We start from the raw sequence: 26686 nt of genomic DNA on the forward strand, positions 1-26686 counted from the left end.
CCATGGAGCCAGTTAAGTGTTTTGATTGTAAGCTTTGGCCTGTCACATTAAAGCGACCTTTTCCACTTTTAAATGAGTCTGGGTTTTTGTGCAGTAAGCCAAAAAGGCTGGTGGTACCAAGAGGTGAGCATATGTAGAACGCAGGTTATGTTTTGGCAGATATCGGGTCGGTTGTGCCTGTTTGCCGCACCTACTAGGCTTTCACAGAATTGGCCCAGAGTTTCAGGTGCCTTGAAGTTGATGTGGTGGGAGACAGTAGAGATTGCTTGGACATGTGGTCTCACATGCCAATATGGCGTAAGAATATGGCCACTGTGTTCGTAACAAGGAGGAGCCTGCAAATCTGCAAGCCCTAGGTTACAGCACATTAGAATCATAAAGGTGTGTAACACTAACAACATGTAAAAAATCCCCCTAGAAATGTGGGGAGTTGTTCTCTGGAATTGCAGAACGCCATGCCTTTGTAACTAAGACAAGCCGGCAGAGAAAGCGGGTTATCTCTCAAGACAGAATCTTATGTTTCATCTGGGCCATGGATGTGCCAGAAATTTACCACACAGAAGGTAGAACAAAAGCATGCCACTGCCACATTAAGATTCTTCATCATTTGTCTTAGCAGATATTTGACTGCCTGGAGACTGCCCCTGGGTGGTAGCGGTGCACGGGTACATTTGGTGCTCTTTTTATGATCTATTCCCCTTGAAGAATGTTCCAAGTGATTGATGAACCGAAACATGTTCGGGCATACACGTTTGTAGGAACAAATAATATAGAAACTGAATTGTTCTGATATGTTTTTGTAGGTATGTTCACATATGGTGTGGTGAAGGAATGAAATTAACACATTGTTTAAATTTGATTCTATGTATGAGTACACATTCTATGTGGTTGTGTTTGATTTGTTACCAGCGCCTAGTGACAATGGATGTCACAAATGTAATGAAATAAAAAAAGGTTTTGTAGATTTGTAACAACTTATAGATAATTGTGTATTAATTAAACTGTATTGTTGGTTGAACCATTGGAGGCATGCGTTTCTAGGGGTATTTTTATATGTTAGTGTGATACACCTGATCAAATCTCCCATTTGGGCCCCTCTAATAGGAACATCAATTATGTGAGTCACACTGGCATGGTTGCTTGGGTTCGTTGTGGGAGATTGAGAACGGAAAAATCCAGTTCTGTGTTTTGAGGTAGAACACATGAGACAGAATGTTTGTATGGTTTAGATGGGGGTGTACTGATTACCAGTTGACTTGCTCAGGTGTTGCCATAGATGCCTATTGGCCCATGTGCAATCTAAAATGCGTATGCATACAAAAGAATGGGTACAAGAAGCCCCTTGCTTAAGAAGAATGGAGTTCTAACTTAATGGCAGTAGCTATTTTTTAAAGATTCTGGTGGCACACTGTGCTTTCAGTGAGTCTTAGGTTTTAACAGGACCAGTGTCTGTTCTAAAATTTTACTTTAGACACTATTCTCCACATCAGTCTGCGGTAAACGACCCCTTCCTTTGCGCCCACCCATTAGATTATCACTCTCAATCTGAGGTTGTCATGCTTCCCACTGCAAAATTGTGGATAGTTACTCCTCTGCACATGGACGGAAAAGGCATATCTTCTGTTTAAATTTGGCACTGGCGTGGTGTTTAGTATAGCCATGGGAAACACTTTAGGCGTTACCTCCATTGCATTCGTGGCAGACACGGACCTGGGATTCCGCATAGCAGTGTTGGTGTTAGAGTGTTGGCAGTGGCAGGGGTTATATAGAGTCACGGCGCCGGCAGAGGTGCCAGTGGATTCTGAATATCGCTGGCACTGGAGGGATTTATTTCTGTGTAGACGTGCTTCTGTTGAGGGGTGCTGCATTGCCAGGTCACATTCAGGGGTGTTCTGCATACAGTCAAGGGTGACGCTCGGCTCGGTAGAGTATTTTTTTCTGTACAGTCGCGGCAGTGGCACTGACGGCAGGAGGTTTTTTTTTATAGAGCCACGACTATGTCAGATGCGGTGCATGCCTGAATTACCGTCACACTGGCACCGAGGTTGAGCCATTCCTCTGAAGTCTAGGCGCTAGCACCATGGAGTTTCATACAGCCTGGCAGTAGCAGAGGGGTTTCGTTTTTAAAGAGAAGCTTCCCGTCGATTCTAGCCCACATCCTGTCAGGGATGTGCGCGCACTTAGTGCTGAAGAGGCAGAATGCGGGTTGAACAGATGAGGATTAGTTTGAATGGCTGTCTCATTGTGAATGAACGCCTGTTTCCAGATCAGATCACACCCCACCCCACCTCTCCTCTCCTCTCCTCTCCCGTTGTATCTGGAAGAGCTCCCTTTCGCAGCGCCTCCACGCCCAGCTCAGATTTGACAAGTCTTTCTCCCTCCTGCCTCCTCCCCTCCTCCGTCGTCTCCACCCCTCACCCCTCCTCGTCGGCCGATTCTCCTCCATCTTCCCAAGCCTTCTGTCTGTATTCCCAAATTCCTCCCCATGCTGCCCGGCCAGATGTGAGGCTGCGCTTCGGGCACCGGCTCCTCTCCCCGCCCTCCAGGGCCACACCCCCGCCGCCTCCTAGACGGCCACTCCCTCCCTCTCGGTGGTCTCTCGGTGCAGTGTCGCCATTCCTGTCCTCCGCTCCGGCCTGTGGTGGCGAGAGAGCCCGGCCTGTCCCCCGCTGCCCGCGCCGCACAGGCCCCTCTGGCCCGGGGCCGCCTCCCCTTCCTTATCCCGCGTCGCAGTCATGGCCGGCAGGGTGCACTCCGCGCGGCCCTTGCTTCTGGCTCTTGCCTGCCTGGTTCAGATTTGGAGAGGTAAGCAGAAGTGGGGGCGCAGTCCGCTGGGGCTGCCGGCGTGCAGGCCTGGGCAGGGGACTAGAGCAGGGCACTGGGCTGTGCGGGGCAGACTGCGGCTGTGCCCACACCCGCACTGCCACCCGCTCCAGCCACTCTGCGGCAGGACTGGCACTGTGGTGGGAGGGCACTGCAGTGTCCTGTCTCGCTGTTGAGTGCATGTCCGCTCTTTTGCGCATGACTTGTTGGCAGGACAGGGAAGAGTGATCCACACGGCCTTAATTGGCAGGTGTATTCAAGCGGGTAACTCTTCTGTAACTAACCCGTTATTGCCCGGGGCTAACAAGACCAGTGATTTGAAGTCGCCTTGCAAACGGCACTGCCTGTGAAATAGTAGGATTTATCAGGGCTAGGTCACATGTTCAGCCATCATAGGTGTTACAGTCATATAGTGTTGGCGTAGTATGAGTGTATTGCACATTATGGAAGCGTGCCATTTTGTTTTCTTTGTCATTTGTTTCCTTCGTCATTTTAAGGTGTAAACCACAGTTTCTGCCTTGCCTGTTTTTTTTTTAAAATCCACTTATAAGTACTTTTAGACCCGTCACTTGTAAAGATAAAGCGTAGCACGTGCATTTAAAAAAACCCTCCAGGTATCGTATTTAAACGATGGCACGGTTTCTTTGACCGAATACTACAAGAACCGCATTGTTTTGTTACACCTGTCATAATATCACAAGCAATAGCGTTTAATGCCTGATGCTTATTGCTTCTAATCGATTTACACGCTTTAAAAAAATATGAACACGTGGAATTGTTTAGGTATAAATCTTACACACTAACACAATGTAGACCTAAACATCAATGTAAGCAAACTGAAATTGCAGTAAATTTCAATCGTGTATGTATGTCAATGTTACCCGACGCAGTAGTACCCAATGTACTGGCCACTGGAGAATGAGCGGCTTGGTTGGCCGTTCTGGGGTTCGACCGGGACCGCAAGATCCTGAACATGCTCTGATAGAAGCCTAGATTTGCTTATCTCCGCGCATCCTATATAGCAGTCCTCTGGAAGTGAAGTCTAGCGCGCAATTTCTTCCACCTGGGGCCAGATTACAGGAATTTTGCACCGGTGCACGTTCATATATGCTCAGTATTAGCATGCACTGGTGCACATTTTCTCTAACCTGGACTCTACCTACGCAAAAGTTTTTCCTTAACCTGCAGAGGAATTGCGTGGGTCCAATCAAAAGCCACCCTAGCCCCATTCTCTCGCAAGCGTTATGTTAAAGCCCCTTTCCTCAGTCGTAGTGCTGATAAAACCTGAAGCCCTGTGACCACTTTTTTGATGCATTCATGGATTCACGTAAGACATTTGAAATGATGCATTTGAAGATTTCCCTCGGACTGTACTACATTACTTTGACACTTCATAAAATCGATTGTGTCATGCAAATGCGCGCTTGCTATACACAGGCCCGCATAGAAGGCGGTTTCTATCAATATAATAGAGTACGTGTGGAAATTCCAGCCAGGGGTCTTTATGCAGCGGAAAGAGGGTGAGTTGCTGTGTTCTTGAAAATGTATCCAGTTCACGCCTCCCAAGTGTATTCAACCAGATCGTGAGCGGAGTGTAGGTGACATGGGCAGCGGTGCAGCAGTAATTATTTAAAGGTCTAATCCGCCCGCCGGATCTTGTTTTTTGTGTGGCAGGACTGGCAAGCACGAGTCTTCGTGCTTGGCAGACGTATCGACTTCTTGTGAGAGATTTGCCCTGTTGTTTCTATTGCCATCCCAACTATGCTCACATGTTGGGTTTTGGGGAGACAGTTGGCACATGCAGTAGACGCCAGGACCCTTTTCCAGTGGGGTATCGTATCCCCTGCTTACCCGTGAATGTTGAAGCCTAGGATTCAAGCTACTGCCACCAGCACAATGGGGAGAGTGTGTACTCTCATGGTGCATGGCACTTCATATTCATAGGATTGGCTCCTTTTTAACAAGTGTTTCATCTATCCAAGTTGGATTAGTGAAACACGAATAACCGTTTTCATTAAAAGTCTTTCATTAGCTAGAAATGACTACCTTGCAATTAGAATATACAATGAACTTTGGCATATTTTCTTGCTGTGAATATTTCAGAGGATGCTGATTTAGGATAATTGTTCACAGTATTTATTCGAATTGCCATAGCAAAAACAGGCTGTGTTGCATCTTATACATACTATATGCGAAAAGTGTGAGAGCCCTTCTACTGAGCACAGCTTTACTAGCTTATTCTTTGGGAAGGTGTCCTGTCGTAGGAAACATCCCCAAAATTCCCTTCACAGTCCTGCTTGGAACTGGGCAAGACTAATGATGGTCAATTTGATAATAAATGTGGAATCTAGTGAAAGGGAGAATAATTACAGATTTTTATAAATGCACAAACTTCCATGACTTCGGCATCTGGCTTGACTTACTAGACCAATCCGCGCAATATGTGCTTCCAGTTGAAATGGATATTGCATGCCAAACTGATTTGTATTTTAATACGAAAATGGGTAATATGCGCTGTCAAACCTCAGCTGGATTATGGGGAACCGGCAAATTAATTTCCAACAATCCATCCCAGTTAGTGGACCCGCTTAAGCATTGTTTAGAAGGTGAGGATAAAACCTGTCAGACTGAGCTGGATACCTCGAATATGGCAATACTTTAAAGGATGAAAAGGAAAAACAGCAGCACCATGACTCCTTCTCCCCAGCCATGAGTGCCGCAGAGGCGTAGCCAGGATTGTCTAGCTAGTTGGACCTGAAGCTAATCTAGTTGGTCCCACCACAGTAACATCTTTAAAGGCCCACATAGTGCTGCTGAGTGGGCATTTACAGATTTCCCTTGGGCCTTGCCTGCTCAGGCCCTACCTGACTATGCTTCTGGAGTGCCGTAGGGGAAGGGCAAGCACAAGACTATATAGCTTGCCCTTCAAAAGCAGCAGAGGACCAGAGACGGACATAATTATTGGGTGACCAATGTGATAAAAGGCAAACTAAGTCTAGGCCGTCCATGAAATTACGATTGGAGGAAACACAGATGCCCCCTATCTCTGATATTCTCTTAAGAGAATTAGGTTAGATCAAAGACATTTTATTGTTGCTAATGTTACAACTCCAGCAGGGTTTGAACCTAAGGAAGCCCTGGGGTGGGGGGCGTTTGTTTGTTTGTTTGTTTATTTGGTATAGCGCAAAAACCAAACCCGCAAGGGTAACTGGGCGCAGGCAGCACAAGGATACTTGAGGGCGTGGGAGGGGGAAGATATGGCCGGCTTGGACAAAGGATTGGACATGGCGTTATAAGAACCATGGATTTTAAGGTCCTACAGAGAATCAAGATTGATCACTGGTACCAACATGAGGATAGGGACTGCATACTGGTTGGCTGTGGGTGTAGTAATCCTCCACGTTTTTAGGCTAACTGTAAGAACTTTGTCAAAGCACCATCTGAAATGATGCTTATTGTAAATACCATCATATCAGAAGATTTAATCCTATAGATTCACACCCTGTTCTCCGTTGGGTTGTGCTCCTAAGCTTATTGTTGGTTTGTATGGACGACTTTCCTTTAGTCTAGTCACGCTGTGTTGATACCGTTTTTTATTGTAGTTTGATTGCTTTCTGATCTCTTGTATATCCATGTATTTCATTTTGTTTTTGAGCAATTGTTATCATTGCTGTAACTGTTAGTTGTTTGTCAGCCCTTATTTCTCAGGGCCGATACGGTGCTATATAAATGATCAAACAAACAGGAGTGTCTAAAATCACACGTTAGCCTGTTAATTTCCAGGTCGGTCTGATTCCCTCCCACAAGGACCACACAGCATCAAAATGCTAGTTAATTCTCCTCCACTCAAGAGAACCAACATGAACCCACACAGATGTTTCTCCTTTGCTGGGCATAATCCGTGAGGTGGAGCAGTCTCCCTAATCACAGTGACTAAGGGGTTCTCTTATGGTGAACACCTCAATTCTGTCAAAATAAGCTAAACACGTGACATCACAGTAAGCTGAAACGTGATTGTAGTCTCTCCGACCGTGCACATCGCCAGAGAACAGGTTATTTGTCTGCGTTCGTTCTCAATAGAGCTGCTCCCTCATGATTTGCAAATTTGCCAATACTATGTTGGGTGTGACTCAAAATGCACACATTACTTCAGGCTCATCAGCGCGTTAGTGATGAACAATGTTTTTCTGTGGTGGTGTTCATTATATCTTGCAAGGGTCTCTGCTACATAGTCTAAAACACTGTCAGAAGGAGGTCAGGAAAAATCTTTATAAGGATGCTGCAAAAGTACTTTGTTTCCCGATTATGGAAGTCATTTTAATACACGTCGACAGGACTTGCAATTCTGGGTAACGTCTGGGCTACCAAATACAAAACAATACACACATAGATGGATAGAATTTATATTTTCTCATAAAAGTAGGACTTTAGGGTAACTCATCTACAGAAACATGTTCGTCATTTCCCAACTCGTTTAAAGAAACTGCTAGGGTGAGGTAATTTTGGATGTATTTTGTGGGATATTTCTGTATTGCACACTCTATGGGTCAAATCCAAGGTAACTGTTAGGTCCGTTTTATTAGTATTTTTAGGGTATTTATTGAGCACAGACCTAGCTTTGGGGAGCTTTACAATTTTAGGGGGAAAAACAAGGTTAGGGAGCAGAGCAACAATAGGGTGGGGATCTAGCAACATGGGTGGGAGGGCAGTTGTCGGCAAGTAACCAGGGGAGGAAACTGTGGGGATCAGATCACTCAGTCCCATCCCAGGTATGGTGGGGAGTGGATGGGGTATGGACCTAGTTGTCAGGGAGAAGCTATACCTTAAAGAGGAGGGTCTTGAGTTGAGCTCCCTTCTAAACTGCAGATCCGAGGGGAGGGTTCCAGAGTCTTGAGGGGCAGTAGGGGGGGGGATTGACTGAAAAAGCCTGTCGGTCAGTAAATTACAAGATGCTATAACACATGCCGGTAGATATTCTTCCCCGTCTTTCCTAGCTTTATTGCTGTTTCTAATTGCTAAAATGACATGATAGCTCGGTAACTTGAGTCCCAATCCCTATGCTACCCTACCATGCAATATATGCAATGGAAGCATCCTTCATTTAAAGAATGCTGGCACCTCAAAAAGGCATCATCTCTTCTACTCCAAGTAACTGGCATATATTAATTCTCCACCATTCCCATAGAACACATGGCATTTTGTTTCTTAACACTGTTTTCCTACCTGCCATCGCAGCTTTTCCTGATGGAAAAATGTTTTTAGTTGAAAGAAAGCTACAAAGATAAGAATTTTAACAAGGTTCACCGTGCGATTACCCTGCATCGGGGAGTCTTATTCTCATCATGTCCTCTGCCATGTTATATTTTATCTCTGTGTTGGAGAGGTCCAGTATGCAACACTTTTAGGTACCAGGAAGAGCCCATTTTATTTATTTAATTTAATGTGATATCGTTTTGCAAAGAAAACTTTACACATAATATAATAATACATATTTCACGATAATATATGAACTTAGATGACTTAAAATTCAGTAACCTATACAAAGGAAAAGCAACCAATCAGCATTCTGCTAATTTCATTAGGTTCACTTAATTTGTCGCTTGTCAAATGGAGTTAAAATTAAGCATATAATCCATAGGGCAACGGTGTGCAATTTCTTCTCCAGTTATCATTATTGTGGGATATTTCTGAAAGGAAAATTACTATGTATCTCACTTTCTCACTCATCCATGGCAGATCAGAGACTTTTTCTGCACACAATAAAGTATCCCTATCAGTTTAGGTAATTTTACTTCAGCGCTTTTCCACTGAAGTCCATATCCTAAACAAAGACATAAACAAACTTACATTGCTTGCATTAAAACACTGGTTCCAGAATGTGTGGGCTTTAATAGTCTCCGGTTGGTGAACAAATCCACCTTGGTGGACTACATAGATTTCTCCCATGATGGGGTACTCTGTAAATAAACATGCAGAGTCAGTTGCAGCCTTACTAAAGGACCATGGCCTTGATAAAAAAAAGTCCTCACCTCTACCCACAAAAAAGGAAGGACCCTTTACTGGGTATCTGAACTGAACTGCAACATCAGCATTACTGATATTGCGCCTCAAACTTGGACTGATCACTACTTCATAACCTTCTCCGCCACGCTAGATCTCCTTAGTCCTAAGACTAACAATATGGTACCCCCTCTCCCGACCAGAAGTAAGGATATAACTGCTGAAAATCTTATCCCTCTTCTCCTTCCAGCTATTTCTGAATTGGAAAGTAACAATCCCAACTTACTAGTAAACACTTCTAATGATGCTATGATTAAAGCAGTAGACGCAATTGCTCCAACCAAATTGCGCAAAGCTAAACAGGTAGCCCATTTAAATGCCTGGTTTACGCCCCACCTCAAATCCCTAAGACTACAAAAAAGAAAGCTCCAATCCACTTGGCACCACTCGCCCTCTGAAAACGACAAAAACAACCTAAATGAATTTGCCAAATTCTACAAAAAAGAAATGATCAAAACTAAGAAGAATACCTTCAATGACAGGATTGCGAAAGCTAACTCTAATACCAAACAGCTATTCGCCATCCTCCGTGAATTGGAATCCCCAATTCAACCGATAGACAACGCCCCTAAAAACAAAGTATGGTGCACCAACATACAAAACACCATTTCAAACAAAATCTCCTCTCTTCAATGCAAAATTGCAAAAAAAAGGCCACACTGACACCCTCGGACCAACAAACACCTCAACTTCAGGAGAATAGGACAACCACACATTTCAGATTCAAGACCATCTCCATAATCGACACAGAAAAAATAATACTCTCCCTCAAACCTTCAAACTGCAAGAGCGCCTCCTGCCCTGCACAAATAATAAAGGACGCAGCTAGGGACCTAGCTCCCTTTTATCTCCAAGCTCATAAACTCCTCCTTTAAATCCAACACGGTACCCATGAACCTTAAAGAATCCTGGGTCCTCCCATTACTTAAAAAAACAAGCCTTGGACCCCTCCATCCCTACCAACTATAGACTAATCACCACCATGCCATTTTTACTTAAAATCCTAGACAAAGCTGGCTACATACAAATCCAGGACTACCTGGAAGCCAACCACCTGCTTGGCTCACGGCAATCTGGCTTCCGCCCACTCCATAGTACGGAAACAGCTTTGCTAGACCTCAAGACACAAATTGAGGAATTAAAGGATAATGGAAAAACAGCTTTGCTCCTCCTGCTGGACCTGTCGGCAGCCTTCGACTTGGTGGACCACGCAGTCTTATGCAACCACCTTAGTTCTGCCGCCAAACAGAGATGCTATAGCCTGGGTCCCATCCTTCTTAGTGAATCGCACGATGCAAGTCTTCTCCACATCCGACTCTGCTGACCCTATCAAAATAACCTGTGGCGTCCCACAGGGATCTTGTGTCTCCCCTACTATGTACAACATCTTCACCAACCCTTTGTTTGACAAGTTGGACAGACTGGGTGTCACCTACACGAACTATGCAGATGACACCCAGATCCTCATACCCCTTTCGGGCGACTTCGAGGCAGACTCCGCCTTGGTGAACAAGATGTACACCCGCATTCAGGTATGGATGGCCTCCCATGGCCTCTGCCTGAATGACTATAAAACGGAGATACTAATCTTAGGCTCTGAAGCTAACATCCAAAAATTAAGCCCTAACTACACATCTTTCAGCATTGATAATAACCCTATCATGGTGATGTCTGTGGTTAAAACCCTTGGATTCTATCTGGACTCCTCCCTCACAAAATTCAAAGACTACAGAACAATGCCTTGAGAGCAGCATTGGACATCCCTCACAAAGAGCACATCACCAAATTCAGGAAAGAGGTCAACTGGCTAAAGATAACGGACAGAATCCTCCTCAAAACAGCTTCTCTCACATCTAAATGTCTGAACACTGAGATGTAGTACCTACAACCAGGACCTCGGTTTTACTGCTGTTTAACTTTGGCCAATTCAATGTCATCTATGTCCCCAGCTCAAGACCCTTTATAAGCTGGTTGACAGTTTCAGATTTAGTCAAGTCCAGATGGACCAAAATCTGGGTATCGTCAGCATAAGAATAATAACGAAACCCATATGACTGAATGAGGAGCAGAAGATATCTAATATAAATATTAAATAAACTAGGGGACAGTGCTGAACCCTGGGTAACCCCACAGAAAAGAGAGGCCGGGGCACAGTGGAAAAGAGGAAGAGGCACTGTTTGTAGAGCGGACTGCCAGAAAAGCTGTGAACCAGTTCAGGACTTGGCCAGAGAGGCCGGCCTCGGATAGACTGGAAATAAGAAGGGAATGGTCGACGGTGTCGAAAGCCGCCGACAGATCTAATGGCAGGACTGCTCCAACACCACCCTGATCTACCAGGCACAATCGGGTCGTCCATCACTGAGTTCAAAACAGATTCTGTACCTCTACGAGGTCAAAAACCAGATTGAAGATCACAGTACTGGGAGGACTCCAGAAAAGTAGACAAAAGGGGGGATACCATTGCCTACAAAACTTTCATCATAAATGGTAGGAGCGAAATAGGGCGATAGTTGGCTATTACTTCCATATCCAGGGAAGGCTTTTTAAGCAGGGGAATAACTAGGGCATGCTTAAGTGAACGCAGGATCACTCCAGTAGCAAATGAGGTGTTAGCTGCTGAGGTGATGTGAGTAATTGTCACCAGATGGCTCCTGTAGAATTGCGAAAGGTATACTATCTGCAGGGGTTGCCGATTTCAGTCGCTGAATAGCTGACAGAACATCAAGATTAGAGAAAAAGGGGAAATGTGGGCCATGACCCTTTAGCTGGGGGAGGTTTCACAAGAACCATATCAGCTATGAATGCCATAGCCTCAACTTTTATGTTCTCCTGAATGGTATCAATTTTTGTCACAAAGAAAGTTGAAAGGGAGTCACATAAATCCTGAGAGGGCGGCGCCACAGCCTGTCCGGTCTTTGGCGTAGAGAGAGATTGAACTAAATCAAATAGGGCTTTCGGTTTATTAATAACCCTCTCCACCATATGGGTGAAAAACCTTTTGCACTCACCACTGCTTGGTGATGGGTGGTGAGAGTACTACGAAAGTGGGTTTTAGAATTAGAAGAATATATGATACACCACTTTGTTTCAGCCTGCCTACACCGTAATTTACTTTCCTTAAATTCCTGCAAAAACCATTGTTCAGGGGGACGGCGGCACTGCTTGTATAGCTTATAAGGGGCCAGTGTGCCAGCAGTACCTGTGAAAGAAGCTTCCAATGTGGCCAAGGAGCAGTTTGCCACAGGACCATAATGTATTTGTAAAGAGGTAGTCGTCTCAAGATTGGACACCCCGAACCAACTGTGCTTATGAACTGCAGGCTTCGTCACAGTGGGGGGAGGAACTTTGAGAGGGATGGAAAAAGGCACCATAAGGTGATCGGACCACATTACAGGGATAGGAGTAGCAATGGCAGTATAGGATAATGGGACAAAAATGAGATCTAGCGTATTGCCACGTTGATGGGTAGGAGCATTTACCTCCTGAAAGAGTCCTAGGTCAGGCATCAGAGCCATTAAATTGGTGACCTGCACTGATGTGACCGAATTAGCAGACAGATTAAAGTCATCAATAGTATCAGATCGGGATATTTTTAGTTTGTAACACAAGCTCCAATGCCGGAAATTCAGCATAAATAATATCATCCACGAAGATCTTTTTGAAATTCTTGGAACATCGCTATGAAAGATCCGCAGTTAGAGATGACCGAACGATGCAGCTACTATCCTAACTTTAAATGAACCAATACAATTTTAAAATTCCATATGAAGATTCTAGTAACATGTAGCATTAAGCTGGCTCTACATTGCAGGGAGTTTAGCATATATTTACTGCAAGCTTATAGCCACAAAACATTTGGTGGCATAGAGGCACTAGTAACTCCATTTCTCCTCAAGCAATTCTCTTTGTTGGGCCGTTGGTTCGTTAATACACAAGGTTAGGACGTCACTGCTAATCATGACATATTGTGGCTACTAGAGATGTATTATCGTCTAATAAATGTGCAGCGGGTTATTGCCTTGTGCTAATATTCGAGAATAATCGCATGGCTGAAAGATGGCTATATTCCCACCTGGGTGAGTTTCTCTCGAAGAGGGATTAACATTTTCCCCCTGGCACTTATATTACCTAAAATAGCTGCCTGTCTCCCAATTGAAGCTCATTGTTAAGGTGTGACATGGACCACAGTGAGTAGGAGAAGGAATAGAAAAAATGGCAATGTTCAACTTGCCCCCCCATTTGCTCCATGCACCACAGGCATGCCATTTCTTCCAGTAATGGTTTCTTTTGTCTGAGGTGGACTGACTTCCAGGGAACATGCAGGAAAATCCATATTCGACCTGGGACAACTGTCTCTCAATTATCCATCTAGTCCTAAATCTCAGGAAAAAACATTAGGTTCAGATCTCTGAATAAAATGAATGCGTTATGATTATTGGTGGGCCGTATGAGGATCATCTGGGCGTGGAAGGATTGCTTCCCCGGGTTCATGACTGTGATGGCAAAGTATTAATGCTTAAAAGGTGGTTTGCAGACTGCAGAGATGGGTGCTGGTGATGGCTTAAGTGCCAACTACATTCTAAGAAAAAAATGTGAAATTGGGCATATCTTTACTAGTGACACTTTGTACACTTTTAGTACACCCAGGGGGCAGGGAAAACTGCTCTATGTGTTCAAATATTGCTGGGTTGAAGCATAAGCTGGAAGTCTAGGGCTGGGTGGCTTTCCAATACCAAAATGTCGCATTTCATTCCTTTCCATAAAGCCTGGTTGCTGCTGCCTCATGCCTGGAAGGATATTTTTGCACGTCACCTACTGAATCAATTAAGAGCATACATAATGTGCGGGCGGGGGAGGATGTGGATTGGGTATCTATGGCAATACATAGAATTGTGAAAGCGAAATAGCAGAAACGCGCTCCATCAATTAAAGTGGTATTCAATATGCATGTACATCACATGATGATCTCAAAGAGACTAGATCGTGCTGGGGAGAAATATTCTTGTGCAGGCCATTTAGTTTGTGGTGTGCCTTTTTTAAGAATAACCACAACAGACCCATCATGAATACAGGATTTTAATGTGATAAGAGAGGGCAAAGATTTACCGAAAAGTTGGGAGGATGCCTGGTGTGGAGGAAATCATCGAAAAGAGGAAGATTCCACACTTGCCTGTATGGCTTTGACTAAGGGCTTTTTACTGCTCGATTTCCATTTGAAAGCTCCAGAAGTTGTACTATCCTTGGATGTATACGGTTTGGCCATGGCACAATTGTTCGTGGCCGAATATTTTGCAGCGGCCAAATCTGCCAAACTAAACCCCCACCCCCCACCACTCAATAAACTCCCCCACCCATCCCCTACTTACCTTTTTGGCATCTGCTCATCTTCCAACCCTGCGGCGTCGGATCCGTCCGTCCTACGATAGTTGGATCCGATGCTGCATGGTTTGCTTTTCTTTTTTTTTTTTTTTTTTTTTTTTTGGTCCCCCGCCCTCCTCCATCCCCCGCCTCCAAACCTCCGAAAGCGGAGGACACCCCGCAACCCCCGCTCCCCATGTTTGGCAGTGATTACCCAAATAGATCATTTCCAAACGATCGAATGGTACTGGCCGAATTTGGCCAGATTTACCATACGGTCAATTGGAAATGATCAATTTGGGTCACCCTATTCTTACTATAAAATATAGCCGTGTTAGTAATGGGGTAATAATGAGTGCAAACTGGGATGCCATCCAGGAAAGACGGTGGTCTGGAGGGCCGAGAGCAAACATGGCGCCATGACGGTGACCCCCAGTTTCATGGAAGCTCCTATTGGATCCCAGACCATACCGGCCGAAACCTCCAGGAGAATGGGCGGGCAACTGCGGGGCCTTTTTAAATGTGTAGCTGGACACCCATCTGAAGAGCATAATATAAGTGTCCTGACAGCCAAGGCAGATGCCAGGTCCGAAAGATTTTGAAGCCCTGTGAGATGCCATCAACATATTCAAACTCGTGTCCGAGAAAAGTAAAATTAATATCATGTCCCTCTACGTTCAAGCTGGAAGTAAGATCTTCACTTGGGCGGTTTAACAAATCGTGTTCAGACCTTCACTTGGGTGGTTTAACAAATCGTGTTCGGAAGCCACATATAATCTTCTTAGCGCTCTTAAATTTCAGAATGTAGACATCTAATTGATGACAAAGAAGTAAAGCCATCAGTGGCATGTAATCTCCTTTAGTGAAAGGCCTATCAACTAAAGACATTTGGAGGTGTGGCATGAATCGGCGAAGCCGGATGCATGACTATTTTGGGAATTGGTAGCAAAATACATGAAACCCAAGTATATGGAAGAGTTAAAGGAACGAACATTGCATCGCCTTTTCTGAGGAAACACTTTTAATGCATTTACAGTGATTCACACTTAGCTTTGGTCCTTAACTCCCACACACCCAGAGGCGTTGCTAGGGGGAATTGAGGCGGTTCTAGCCCCGGGTCCTTTGGTTGTAGTCCCTGATCAGGGGCTACAACCAAAAGACTAGCTAGTCCCGAAATTAGCGTAGCCCCAGATCTTTTGCAGATCTAGCAACACTTCTGCACACATCTCTTTTGCAAATGAAATATATGGGATGTGAATTCCTATAGTAACACTGGAAGAGGCAAGGAAGGCTGTACCCTTCAGCACCAAATAAGAGCCCTGTGTTTCATGCATTACTGGTTGATTTTTATATACAACAATTCCAGGAATGTTGTTCCTACTTATGGTTAATGTGTAAAGCGCAGCCATCTCCCATACTTCTCTACCAGCATCATGGTTAACTGCATTATACTTCCAGTGTTCGAGTAGGGGTACCTCGTTGTATCTCTCTATTCTCTACTGATGCATCTCTCAAACATTTTGGGAGGGCAAGCCGAGACCTCCTGTAATGGCACAAGATTTGTAGGACATGGATCTTGGTCATTATGATTGAGTAGTAGAACATCTAGTAACTCCCTGGTCAATATATTTTGAATTATGCTTGAGCATAGAGCTGAATTCCGAAATTATGTTTGTATTTTGTGTACAATTTGTACACTATTATTTTAAGTAGCCTTTAGTTTCACTTCTAGCATAAGTACTTTAATTAATTTGTTACACTTTAGACATTGTTTGTTGCACTTTGGAATTGCAAAGTATGTGTTTTATGTTGTCTTTCAGATCGGAGGTCAAATGTTGATTTCTTTTAAGAGGCCACATTGGTTGGGCCATGTGATTGAATTCCTTTTGAGTAATTAAATTGAACATATTTGATTAAATACTTGCTAGATGAATGTGTTCTTTCAAGGTGTGACAGTGTTGCACTATGAAGGACATGTGTACATGTCTTGATTCATTACCGAAAATGACCGGTACGAGCACGTTTATGACAGAAGCCCCTCTGTTACCATTTTGGAGATCTCCTGTGATGGACAATGGCCCAAGAATCGGCTGTTGCATATGGATTTGCCGAGGGATTGGGCAAGTCCAGCAATGCTTACATTTGCACTTCATGCCCAGCCAATAGATTGGGTGCTGATGCAGGTCGCTGGACTTTGCCTTTATGGGCCTCAGGCCTGCTATCATTGTCTTATATTGGAGACACTGGCTGGAATGGTCTTGAAACGCATTTTATTAATATTTCACTAGAAGTCCATAGATGCGCTTAAGCAATATTGCGTATGGCCTCAAGTGCATGTTTCCTCTCCTATTTTTCTTTGCGCCCTGTTTGTCTTGTACAGATTTATTCGGATACCTTTTATATTTCACAATATATATATGTTAACTCCTTCGACTCAGTATTGAAAAAGGTAGCTGGTAAAACTCCAAAGTAGTTGATGATATTCCTCTGCTGTTAAATGTGAAAGATGCAGTTCTCATTGCCAGAACCTGAGGAAGTCCCCAGAGCTGGATGATCACGCTGACTTTATACGATATCGAAGCTGTATGGTAAAGTCAGCTTGTCGTAGTTCGGGGGCTGTACTAGATAGCAGGCGAATTGTTTTTTTTTTTTTTTCTTTTTTTTTTTTTTAGTGGAGGGGGAATTAACACCTCCCAATTAGTGCGAACAATCGTATCGAGGGAGCCCTAAGTATTGTACTGAGGTTGGGGGGGATTCTCTCCCCAAGAACCTTTGATTCAAAATGGCACATTTTAAAGCACAATTTCAGAAGAATGCGGTTTAAAAACCCATACATTTTCCAATTGGTTTTGTAGGTTAACCAATGAGAAAAAGCCATGACACCAAGAGCACAAAAGCAACGCATTGCTGGTCGAGCGTTCCTGTTGAAACCCTGTGGTCTGCGACTCTGTCCCAAGCCCCCTTGAAAGGCGAATAGGATCCACAAGAAATTCTGATTGATTATTATGCGCTTGTACACAAGTGTTTCACAGTGCATAGAATAATCATTGAGTCTTGCGCCTCCCCTTACACCTCTGAACGCTAGATGCACTAACAAGGGCATGCTGATCGTGGATAAACATTGTCCCTATAACTGTACTAATAGATCCTCCAGATGACTCAAGCGCCCATGTGTCCACTCCAATACATTCTAGCGACACTTGCATTACCATCGACTAGAATTGAAATGGAGAACTGTTCAGAATTTACTGGCAAGCCGTTTACTAACTAGCAACATTGAAACTGGGACAGTCGGCTCCAGTAGGAATCTGGGTACTTGGTCCTGAAGCAGGCGGTACTTCCCCTTCCGCTGACGCAGTGTATGCATTGACCTTAGAAAAATTGCACAACTCAACTGTTCATGAAGCTGCAGTCTGTCTATGCCAGTCATGGCCGCTCTAAATCACTTGCATGGAACTACGGCCACAGACTATACCAGGAACGGTTGTTGCAAATCACTTGCATGTAGCTGGGACCACACCACAATCAATCAATGCCAGTATGTTCACTGTGGTTTACAGTGACCATACTGGCATAGATGGATTGTGGTTGGATCTTCATGAATGAGATTTACAGTTATCATTTTTGGGAAAGTTAGACTGTAGCAGGCAGCTTCTAACAAGTGACTTACAGGCTGTATCACATGCACGGAGCTGTGGCCACAATCTACAAAGCACACAGTAAATCAATTTCATAAAGCTATGCCCGCAGTAGATATGCTATGTTCTATTATGTTAGCTTTAATACTGGGCACTTCGACATAGTGGTCTTAGAGTGCCAAAACCTTGTCCGTGGGGGTGAACTGTGATCCCACCCAGGGTGTAAAACAGATTGTGGTCTGTGTGGTGAGCAGAAAATGAGGGTAACCGTAAGTGGGAATTGGCAGCGGCGGGAGAAAGTTGGAGATAGACCAGGAGACAATGGTGACAAAAGGAGCAGAGGATGCAGTGGTAGCATTAGCTGGGATGGATGCATGTACCGTAGTATGGGCTTAGACCGAAAAGAGTAAGGAGCTGTCTGTAATGAGCCAATCAATGATCTTGTCCGTTAGGAGTGCAATGTGTTGTAGATTTAATTCTAAGTAAGGTTTTGGATGTACTGAGATGTGCTCAAGAGGAAAAATTAGTTCAGGGGCAACGCGCTCGCCTTGAAACAAGACGACACGGAGCAACCCAGGTTCGATCCCTGGGTCCGCACTTAGAAACCTCTGGGTATTAAGCGTGTTATAAATAACCATTTATTATTTTATGTTGTAGAGGCTTAGAGACCAGATACGAGTACCGTGTCCCTTTTGGGGAGTCCTCAAGAGACATGGTGCTATTGATTCTCCCGACAGTGTCAGAGCCAAGAGTTGGCTGTGTGCAGAAAGAAAGTTGGAAGACACAAAAGGGCAAAATTGACAAACTGGTCTCCCCCCCACTTGAAGCCATACTCTGATAGCATCCCGTGGCGGGAAAGAATGAATGCATGCACGTATCTAACAGGAAGGCCTGACCTTATCCTATGCTGTAGGCGACCATTGGAAAATATAAAGAAAAGTTGTTTTCTCCAGCATGGGGTCTGGCATGGATTCACATGCTCATGAATATTCCCCGTCGTCAGGCTGGGAATCCTCGGTAAAGAAAAAACCAGTATCAGTTTCGTTTCTGATCTGTCTTTCGTAGTAGCAACCAATCACTGATCTCTGCGTCATACTGACCACAGCCAATGACTGCCCTCTACCTAAGCCCCGCATCTGGCAGCCATCTTCAGATTTTTACCGCACGTTCAAGTGTTGGGATCCTCGTGCTATTGGTCTCGAGCGTTAGTGCTATTTATTTTCACGTTTTTTTCTCAAAAACTTCAATTTTTTCGGTCAAAAAGAGCCTCAAGCTCCACCGATTCTTCATCTGATCAACGGGGACCCGTGTCGGATTCGTCTACACCCCTCAAGGGTGAAGATTTCATCGAGCTACGCTTTTGGAGGACTCCAGAAGTTTCTCAGGCCCATCTCGGACATGGCCCAGGAGAAGGGAAGCTCGACGCCCGGAAAGCTGTTCACGGTCTGCCCTGGATGCCAGCTTCAGAATGTCTTTAAGGAGGACGAACACTCCTTTTGTCTTTACTGCCTACATGAGGACAAGACGCACGTGGAGAAGGACTGTGCGTTTTGCGGCAATATGTCGGAGCGGACCATGAAGGACCGCCATCAACGTCTCGCCAACTGGCTGGAAGGGAAGAGCCCGTCAGGCGAGAAGAAGAGGAAGAAATCCGAGCGGTCTTCTAAGACCATTGAGGACGCCCCGGCGACGGGGGTCCAACACAAGGCCAAGCACTGCGAGTCCGCTGGCACCGAGAGCGCCGAACGGTCGGGCTCTACGGGCGCCAGGCAGGGCGCATCCTCCCCGGCACCATCAACCACAAGCCAACGCTCTGGTTCGGGTAAGAGGAAGGCCGAGCACCCGGCGAAGCTCTTGGAGAGGCCCCGGTCGAGCTTGAAGGCCCCATCGGAGGGAGAAGCGAGGCAGTGTCCCTCCCCCCACGGAGAAGGCGGTGAGCGCACCTAAGGTGGTGAAAGCCTTAATCCATCCGGCCAAGGCCTCTATCGAGACAGTCGCGGCGGCCCTGGCTCAGCCTGTGGAGGCTACACCAGTGGTGGCGACCTCGGGGCTCAGAGTCTCCCTGCCACCGCGGAGGGAGTCCTCTTTTATGTCCATCGACAGGACCCCTGTGAAACCTCCGGTGGAGAAGAAAAGGGGGGGGCAGGAGGTTGACGTGGATTCGGCCTCAACCTCTGAGGAAGAGCTGATCGAGGTCTTAAGCCACAGCGGGAGGGATCCTGACGTAGGAGACAACGATATCGTCGAGGGTGCCGACGGGGCCCCTGACCGCCCGTCGGACTCCCCTCAACCAGCGCCGTAAGACAACTCGGCGGCCATTTTGTTGGCTGTACAGTCCTTATGCTCGGAGATAAGGACGAGACTGCCGTTACCACCAGTGGAGGAACCGCTCCCGACGGGGGACCCGGAGCCAGGCCCTTCTGGGAGCCCTCCCCCTAAGAGAAGAAGGATTCACCCTCCACCTCCTTTTCAGCCATCGCGCCCTGTTCAGCCCTCCTCCCCGTCCACGACTCGTGGGGATGATACGGGGACTGACACGGCCGCGACGGGTACGGACGACGAGGTTTACGACGAGGATCTGCTGTCGTCACCTCCCACCCGGGCTTCCCCGCCCGACGAGATTGGATCGTTTCACTCCATGATCGCCAGGGCATCCGAGCTCTTCCAGCTCTGCCCGGAGGAGAAGAAGGAAGGTTTCCTTTATCAACGGCGCGAGGCCAAGAGGAAGACGGTCCTCTCCGTGCCTCTACTGGACGATATTTGGGATGAGGGCCTCGCCCTCCTCAAGAACCCATCCACGACGCCGGCTAGAAGGGATCGGTACGAGAAGAAGTACCGGGTCCCGGACGCGACCCCCTTGTGCCTCCGGGCACAGCCGACCCCCGGACTCCGTCATCTCCGCGGCGGCCAGGAAGAAAGCTGGAGGGGTGCGGCCTCCACGTCGACTTCCCCGCCGGACGGCGAGGGAAAGAAATTGGATATGATGGGTCGCAGGGTCATCTCGTCTGCAGCGACAACGATTAAGGCGGCCAACGCCTTGGCTATCGTAGCCCGCTACGACAGGGAGCTGTGGTACAAACTGGCCCCCCTGCTGGACTTCCTACCGGACAACAAGATGGCAGATGCCCTAGAGATTTTGCAGGAAGGTGAGGTGGTGTCGGACCACGCCATTACGATTGCGACGGACATTGCCGACACTGGATTTCGCCAGTTGAGCAACGGCGTGTGCCTTAGGCGGCGTGGATGGCTCAAGGCTACTGACTTCCGTCAAGACGTGCAGACCAGAGTCTTGGACATGCCGTTCAATGGAAACAACCTGTTTGGGAAAACAATGGACGATTCCCTTCAAGCCATCAAAGCAGACACGGAGACGGCCCGGGCTCTTGGGGTTCTCCAGCAACGGCGACCGCCCTTTCGGAGCGGCAGAGGCAAGGGTGCTTCCAAATGTTCCGGCGGCGGATTTTCCACCTACCGTCAAGCAGCCCGTTCGTCGTCGCAGGAAGCTTACAGGGGACGAGGCAAGTCAGGCGGACCCCGCCGTCGTCGCCAAGGAGGCAAAGCCTCGTCGAAGCAGGACTGAACTGGCCGTGGGGTCGGGCCCCCACCGAAGCACCCCGGTGGGAGGCCGGCTGGCGAGCTTCGTCAGCGTGTGGGAGTCCATCTCCACCGACCGTTGGGTGCTGGACGCCCTAGCCCAGGGTCACGCGCTCGAGTTTCAAAGAAGGTGCCCGCGCGTCCCCCCTGTGGCCAGGAAAGAACTTCACGTCCCTCAACCTCTCTTGGAGGTAAAGGCGATGCTCAGGAAGGGCGCCATCGAGCTCGTCCCAAAGAGGCTTCGGGGCTCCGGAGTTTACTCAAGATACTTCCTCGTGAAGAAGAAGACGGGAGGATGGCGTCCCATCCTGGACCTACGACGACTGAACAAATTCATCAAGGCACAGAAGTTCCGGATGGTCACCCTCCAACACGTCCTGGGTCAGCTGGAGGAGGGCGATTTCCTGTCGTCGTTGGATTTGGAGGATGCCTACTTCCATATTCCCATCCTAAAGGGACACCGAAAGTTTCTCGGGTTCGTGGTCCAAGGGCGTCACTATCAGTTCAGAGCCCTTCCCTTCGGACTAACGTCGGCACCCAGGGTGTTCACCAAGTGCCTCGCACCGGTGGCGTCGCAGCTGTGCCGAGAGGGGATCCACGTCTACCCCTACCTGGACTACTGGCTCATCCGAGCCAAGACGAGGGAGCTCGCCGTGGAGCACACAGCAAGGACCGTCCAACTTCTCACGGACCTGGGATTCTCCGTAAACTACACCAAGTCCCACCTGGTGCCCGCGCAAGACGCACTGTTTCTGGGAGCGAAGCTCGACACAGTGTCGCTTCTGGCCTCCCCGTCGGAGGAAAGGACGAGGGCCATTCTGGGCAAGGTGCAGCGGATGCTGGTTGAGGACGCGGCCAGAGTGAGGTCCATCAAGTCCCTCCTCGGAATGATGTCTTCTTACATTTACCTCATCCCCCTGTGCAGGCTCCGGATGCGCCCGTTGCAGGAGTTCCTGGACGCGCGATGGATCCAGACGACGGGCAGCTTCGAGGAGAGGATCACACCCGACGAGAGTTTCTGACGAGCGATCCGGTGGTGTGGCACCCGCGCACATCTGACGGCGGGCATGGACTTCCAGACCCCCAGCCACCAGGAGACAGTGACCACGGATGCCTCTCTGGAAGGGTGGGGAGCGCACACCGAGAATCTGCACGCGAGAGGCCTTTGGCTCCCGACGGAGAAGGCCCTCCATATCAACGTCCTGGAGCTCCGTGCAGTGTTTTGGGCCCTCAGGTCCTTCCTTCCGTCCCTCAAGGGCAAGGTGGTGAGGATCTTCACCGACAACACCACCACCATGTTCTACATCAGGAAACAGGGCGGAACCAGGTCCCCAGCCCTGTCCAGGGAGGCGCAGGATCTGTGGCATTGGGCCGTCGCCCAAAGGATGTTTCTGGTGCCGTTTCATCTGGCAGGGATAAAAAACACCATCGCCGACTCACTCAGCAGGGAGCTGCGCTCGTACCACGAGTGGGAACTACGACAGGATCTAGTGGACCGCCTCTTCCGACGGTGGGGCACATCCCAGATCGATCTGTTCGCGACGGCGACGAACTCCAAGTGCCGGAGGTTCGCCAGCAGGTTTCCCCAGCCGAGGAGCATGGGCGATGCTTTCTCGTTCCCCTGGGAGGGCCTGTTCCTATACGCGTTCCCTCCATTGCCATTGCTGATCCGGCTCATCAACCAGCTCAAGAGGTCCCGGTGCAGGATGATCCTCGTTGCACCTGCGTGGCCGAGGCAGATATGGTTCCCAGACCTTCTGGATTTGTCAGCATCCCCGTCAATCAAGCCGCCAGTGGACGCGGATCTGCTCTCCAGGGAAGGAGGCGCCATCCTCCATCACGACCCGAAGTCTCTGAACTTGCAGGCCTGGCTCCTGCAGCGTTAGAGTTTGGAGGATACGACATACCGGCCGACTGCAGAGAGGTTCTTGCAAAGGCCAGGGCGTCCTCAACTCTTAAATGCTACGGACACAAATGGAAGAGGTTCTCTGTCTGGTGCCACGCACAGAAGATTGACCCTCTGCGGATTACGGCTCCCCAAGTACTGCCGTACCTACTGACGCTGGCCAAAGCTGGACTGGCGCATGCGTCCATCAAGATTCATCTTGCTGCAATCTCCCGATGCACCAGAACCACGGGGCGGACGTCCTTGTGGTCTCATCATCTGGTGAAAGAGTTCATGAAGGGACTGTTCAGATCGTTCCCGCTGGTGAAGGCTCCGGCCCCGGCGTGGGAGCTCAACGTGGTGCTGACCAAGCTCGTGGGACCTCCGTTCGAGCCTCTGCACTCGGCGCCGTTGAAGTTCTTGTCGTGGAAAACAGCGTTTCTTGTGGCCATCACCTCCGCACGACGGGTGGGAGAGATCCAGGCCCTTTCCTGCAAGGCCCCGTACTTGACTTTTCACGACACGAGGGTAGTGCTCAGGACGCACCCCTCCTTCATGCCCAAGGTGCCGTCAGACTTCCACCTCAACGAACCCTTGATGTTGCCTGTTTTCTTCCCGTCGCCTTCATCGCCGGCTGAGAGGACTTTGCACTCGCTGGATGTGGCTAGAGCGCTGAAGTTCTATGTGGACCGCACGAAGGGTTTTCGGAAGACGTCACAACTCTTTGTGAACTTTGGACCTGTCAATCAGGGGAAGGCTCTCTCGAAGGCTTCCATTTCCAGATGGCTCTCCGGCTGTATCATGTACTGTCATCGGTTGGCAAACCGACCCCTGCCTGGCCGTCCGAGAGCCCATTCCACCAGAGCGATCGCAGCTACCACGGCGTTCCTATCTGGTGTGCCCTTGCTGGACATCTGCAGGGCTGCTACGTGGAGGTCGACGCACACCTTCACGAAATTCTACTGCGTCGATGGGGATTCCAGGGAGGAGTCCAGGGTTGGCCAAGCAGTGCTGCGCAACCTGTTTGCCTAAGGTGACCCTGGTGTGGAGGTAAGATTTGCTTAATGTTGAGTTTGATGTGATGCTTAATGTTGAGCCTTTGCCACCTCCCGTGGTTGTGCATGTGTGTACTGCTATGTATTCTTTATTCATGAGCATGTGAATCCATGCCAGACCCCATGCTGGAGAAGGAACAAGTTACTTACCTGTAACTGTTGTTCTCCAGCATGGGTCTGGCATGGCTTCACATGCAAACCCTCCCGCCTACCCCTCTGCGGCTCTTCACTTGGTCATACTGCCACTTCATGTGCTACCAAATCTGAAGATGGCTGCCAGAGGCGGGGCTTAGGTAGAGGGCAGTCATTGGCTGTGGTCAGTATGACGCAGAGATCAGTGATTGGTTGCTACTACGAAAGACAGATCAGAAACGAAACTGATACTGGTTTTTTCTTTACCGAGGATTCCCAGCCTGACGACGGGGAATATTCATGAGCATGTGAATCCATGCCAGACCCATGCTGGAGAACAACAGTTACAGGTAAGTAACTTGTTCCTTACTGTGCTGTGTTCGGGGGTGCATGTGGTAGCCTGTGCTCATTCTTGCTATGGGAGCTTTCTCACTGGTAAGCCATAGTGCAATATCCTTATTAGTAAACCTTCCATGGGCCATGACGTAAACATCGGTTGAAGCGTAGTATGGCTCTTTAGCATGTACCAGTTTTACTAGGCAGAAGGTTAGGCTAGCTTAAACTAAGAAGGGACCAAGACTCGATCTGAAGATACCACTTAGTATCATTGGCCATGGAAGGTGGGCACGAGAGCAACTTGTGCTGGTGCTAAAGTCAGAGTGAAATTGACTGAACAGAGGAATGCTGAGGTAACATACCAGCTGTGTGGGGAGGGGGTGTATTATAACTAAGTGGGCGAATAAACGGAGAAAAGTTAGGACCCTAAGGCAGAAGGTAAGCCTGGGGGAGGAGGGGTGAAGTGCCTACAGAATAAATGGTTAACACTGAGCCATACAAATGTATAAACAGCAAGGGTAGAGAGGCTCTTGGCCCAGTTCGTACTATAAACACTTTTAAAACCGTTCACATAAACTCACTTTTAAAACCGTTCATAAAAAGTAACATCCATATTCCTGAGCATTTGCAATGTTTTGACTATGCCATATCAACAAAACAACTGGGGTAAAAAAAAATAGTCGTGCTACCTAGCTTGGCCATTTCCAGATAAGGATGCTGTGTCCTTCAAAGTCAACATTTGTCAGATGTGATTCTCATGGAAGGGAACAATCGGTAAGAAATATTCTCCTTCATGCAACAGTGAAGAGGCACGGAAAGCTGCATATGTAACTTGTCTAAATCATCAGCATCCTAATGATCTTTTACATACATTTAAAATGACAATTTGTTTTGCCAGATTCCAAACTTGACATGAGGAACAAAAACACTTTTTCCCATGGTATATAAAAAGTAACCTACCCTGCTACTGGTCAACCTGACATTCCCTTACTTAGACCTTCAGGCAAGCTACCAAAATCTTGGGAATTATCGAAACAGAATGTTCAGACACAAAGAGCCCCAAGAAGTAGGATGTCAATTCTATGGTATCCATTTCTTAAGCCAGGGTCCCTCTCCTGCAATCCCTACACCCTACTATCCTGAAACAATCTATTCCCAAGAGCAAAGGAGATTCAAAGAAATCTGAAAGAAGTATTTCTGATGCTTCATCTGCTTCTAGAAGGGGGGTGGGGGGGGGGGTTGATATGCCAAAGCACCAATCATTTGTAAAAAGGGGTACATCTCATCGCATTTTAAGGTGTGTGGTAAACCAGGAGTGGTGGGACAACCTGGTGACAGTGTTCAGAAAGGGTTTTATTTAAAATAAAAGAAAAAATCCTAAGGGAATTATCCTACCTAACAAAAGTAAAGCTAAGATCTTTTGTCAGAGACCTAAGCAACTAACTGGCCCTACCACTTTGGAATAACGTGTAACTAAAAAGAAAAGGGAGGCTTGTATGATGGCTTTGGTAGGGACTCCTGCCTGGTACATTTGTAGATGACTGGTTCTCAATCTTTCAGTGTCTTGTTGCTTATCTTCACAGCTTTAATGTAGTAATAATTTTGGAAAATAACAATTATCGTCGGTATGGATTTCTCTCTCCCTTTGAAAGGGAAACAGTTTGTTTTTAAAATGTACCAATCCCTCCAGGACGACTTTAAAACTATACTTCTTTCTTTCCAAACTTACTAGCATTTGGACTTCCCAAGTCCGTTAACTTTGCGGAAAATGTCTCATTTCTTCTGCCCAAATGTATCATTATCAC

At 47.3% G+C, this 26686-nt stretch overlaps 1 protein-coding gene across 2 annotated transcripts in view; it reads left to right on the top strand.

Annotated features, from left to right (window-relative positions):
- The first annotated feature begins 2318 nt into the window (after window positions 1-2318).
- The window catches only part of CD99L2 (CD99 molecule like 2), a 629818-nt gene continuing 605450 nt past the window's right edge, over window positions 2319-26686 (top strand). The window contains exon 1 of one of the 2 annotated variants that reach the window (XM_069612743.1): window positions 2319-2805. In XM_069612743.1, the coding sequence (XP_069468844.1) occupies window positions 2736-2805 (70 nt within the window). In that variant the 5' untranslated portion in view covers window positions 2319-2735. The remainder of the gene's footprint in view (window positions 2806-26686) is intronic. The other variant, XM_069612744.1, reaches the window with a different exon arrangement.

This window comes from Ambystoma mexicanum, chromosome 5p (genome assembly GCF_040938575.1).
Source record: "Ambystoma mexicanum isolate Mex_15411 chromosome 5p, UKY_AmexF1_1, whole genome shotgun sequence".
Classification (NCBI taxonomy): domain Eukaryota; kingdom Metazoa; phylum Chordata; class Amphibia; order Caudata; family Ambystomatidae; genus Ambystoma; species Ambystoma mexicanum.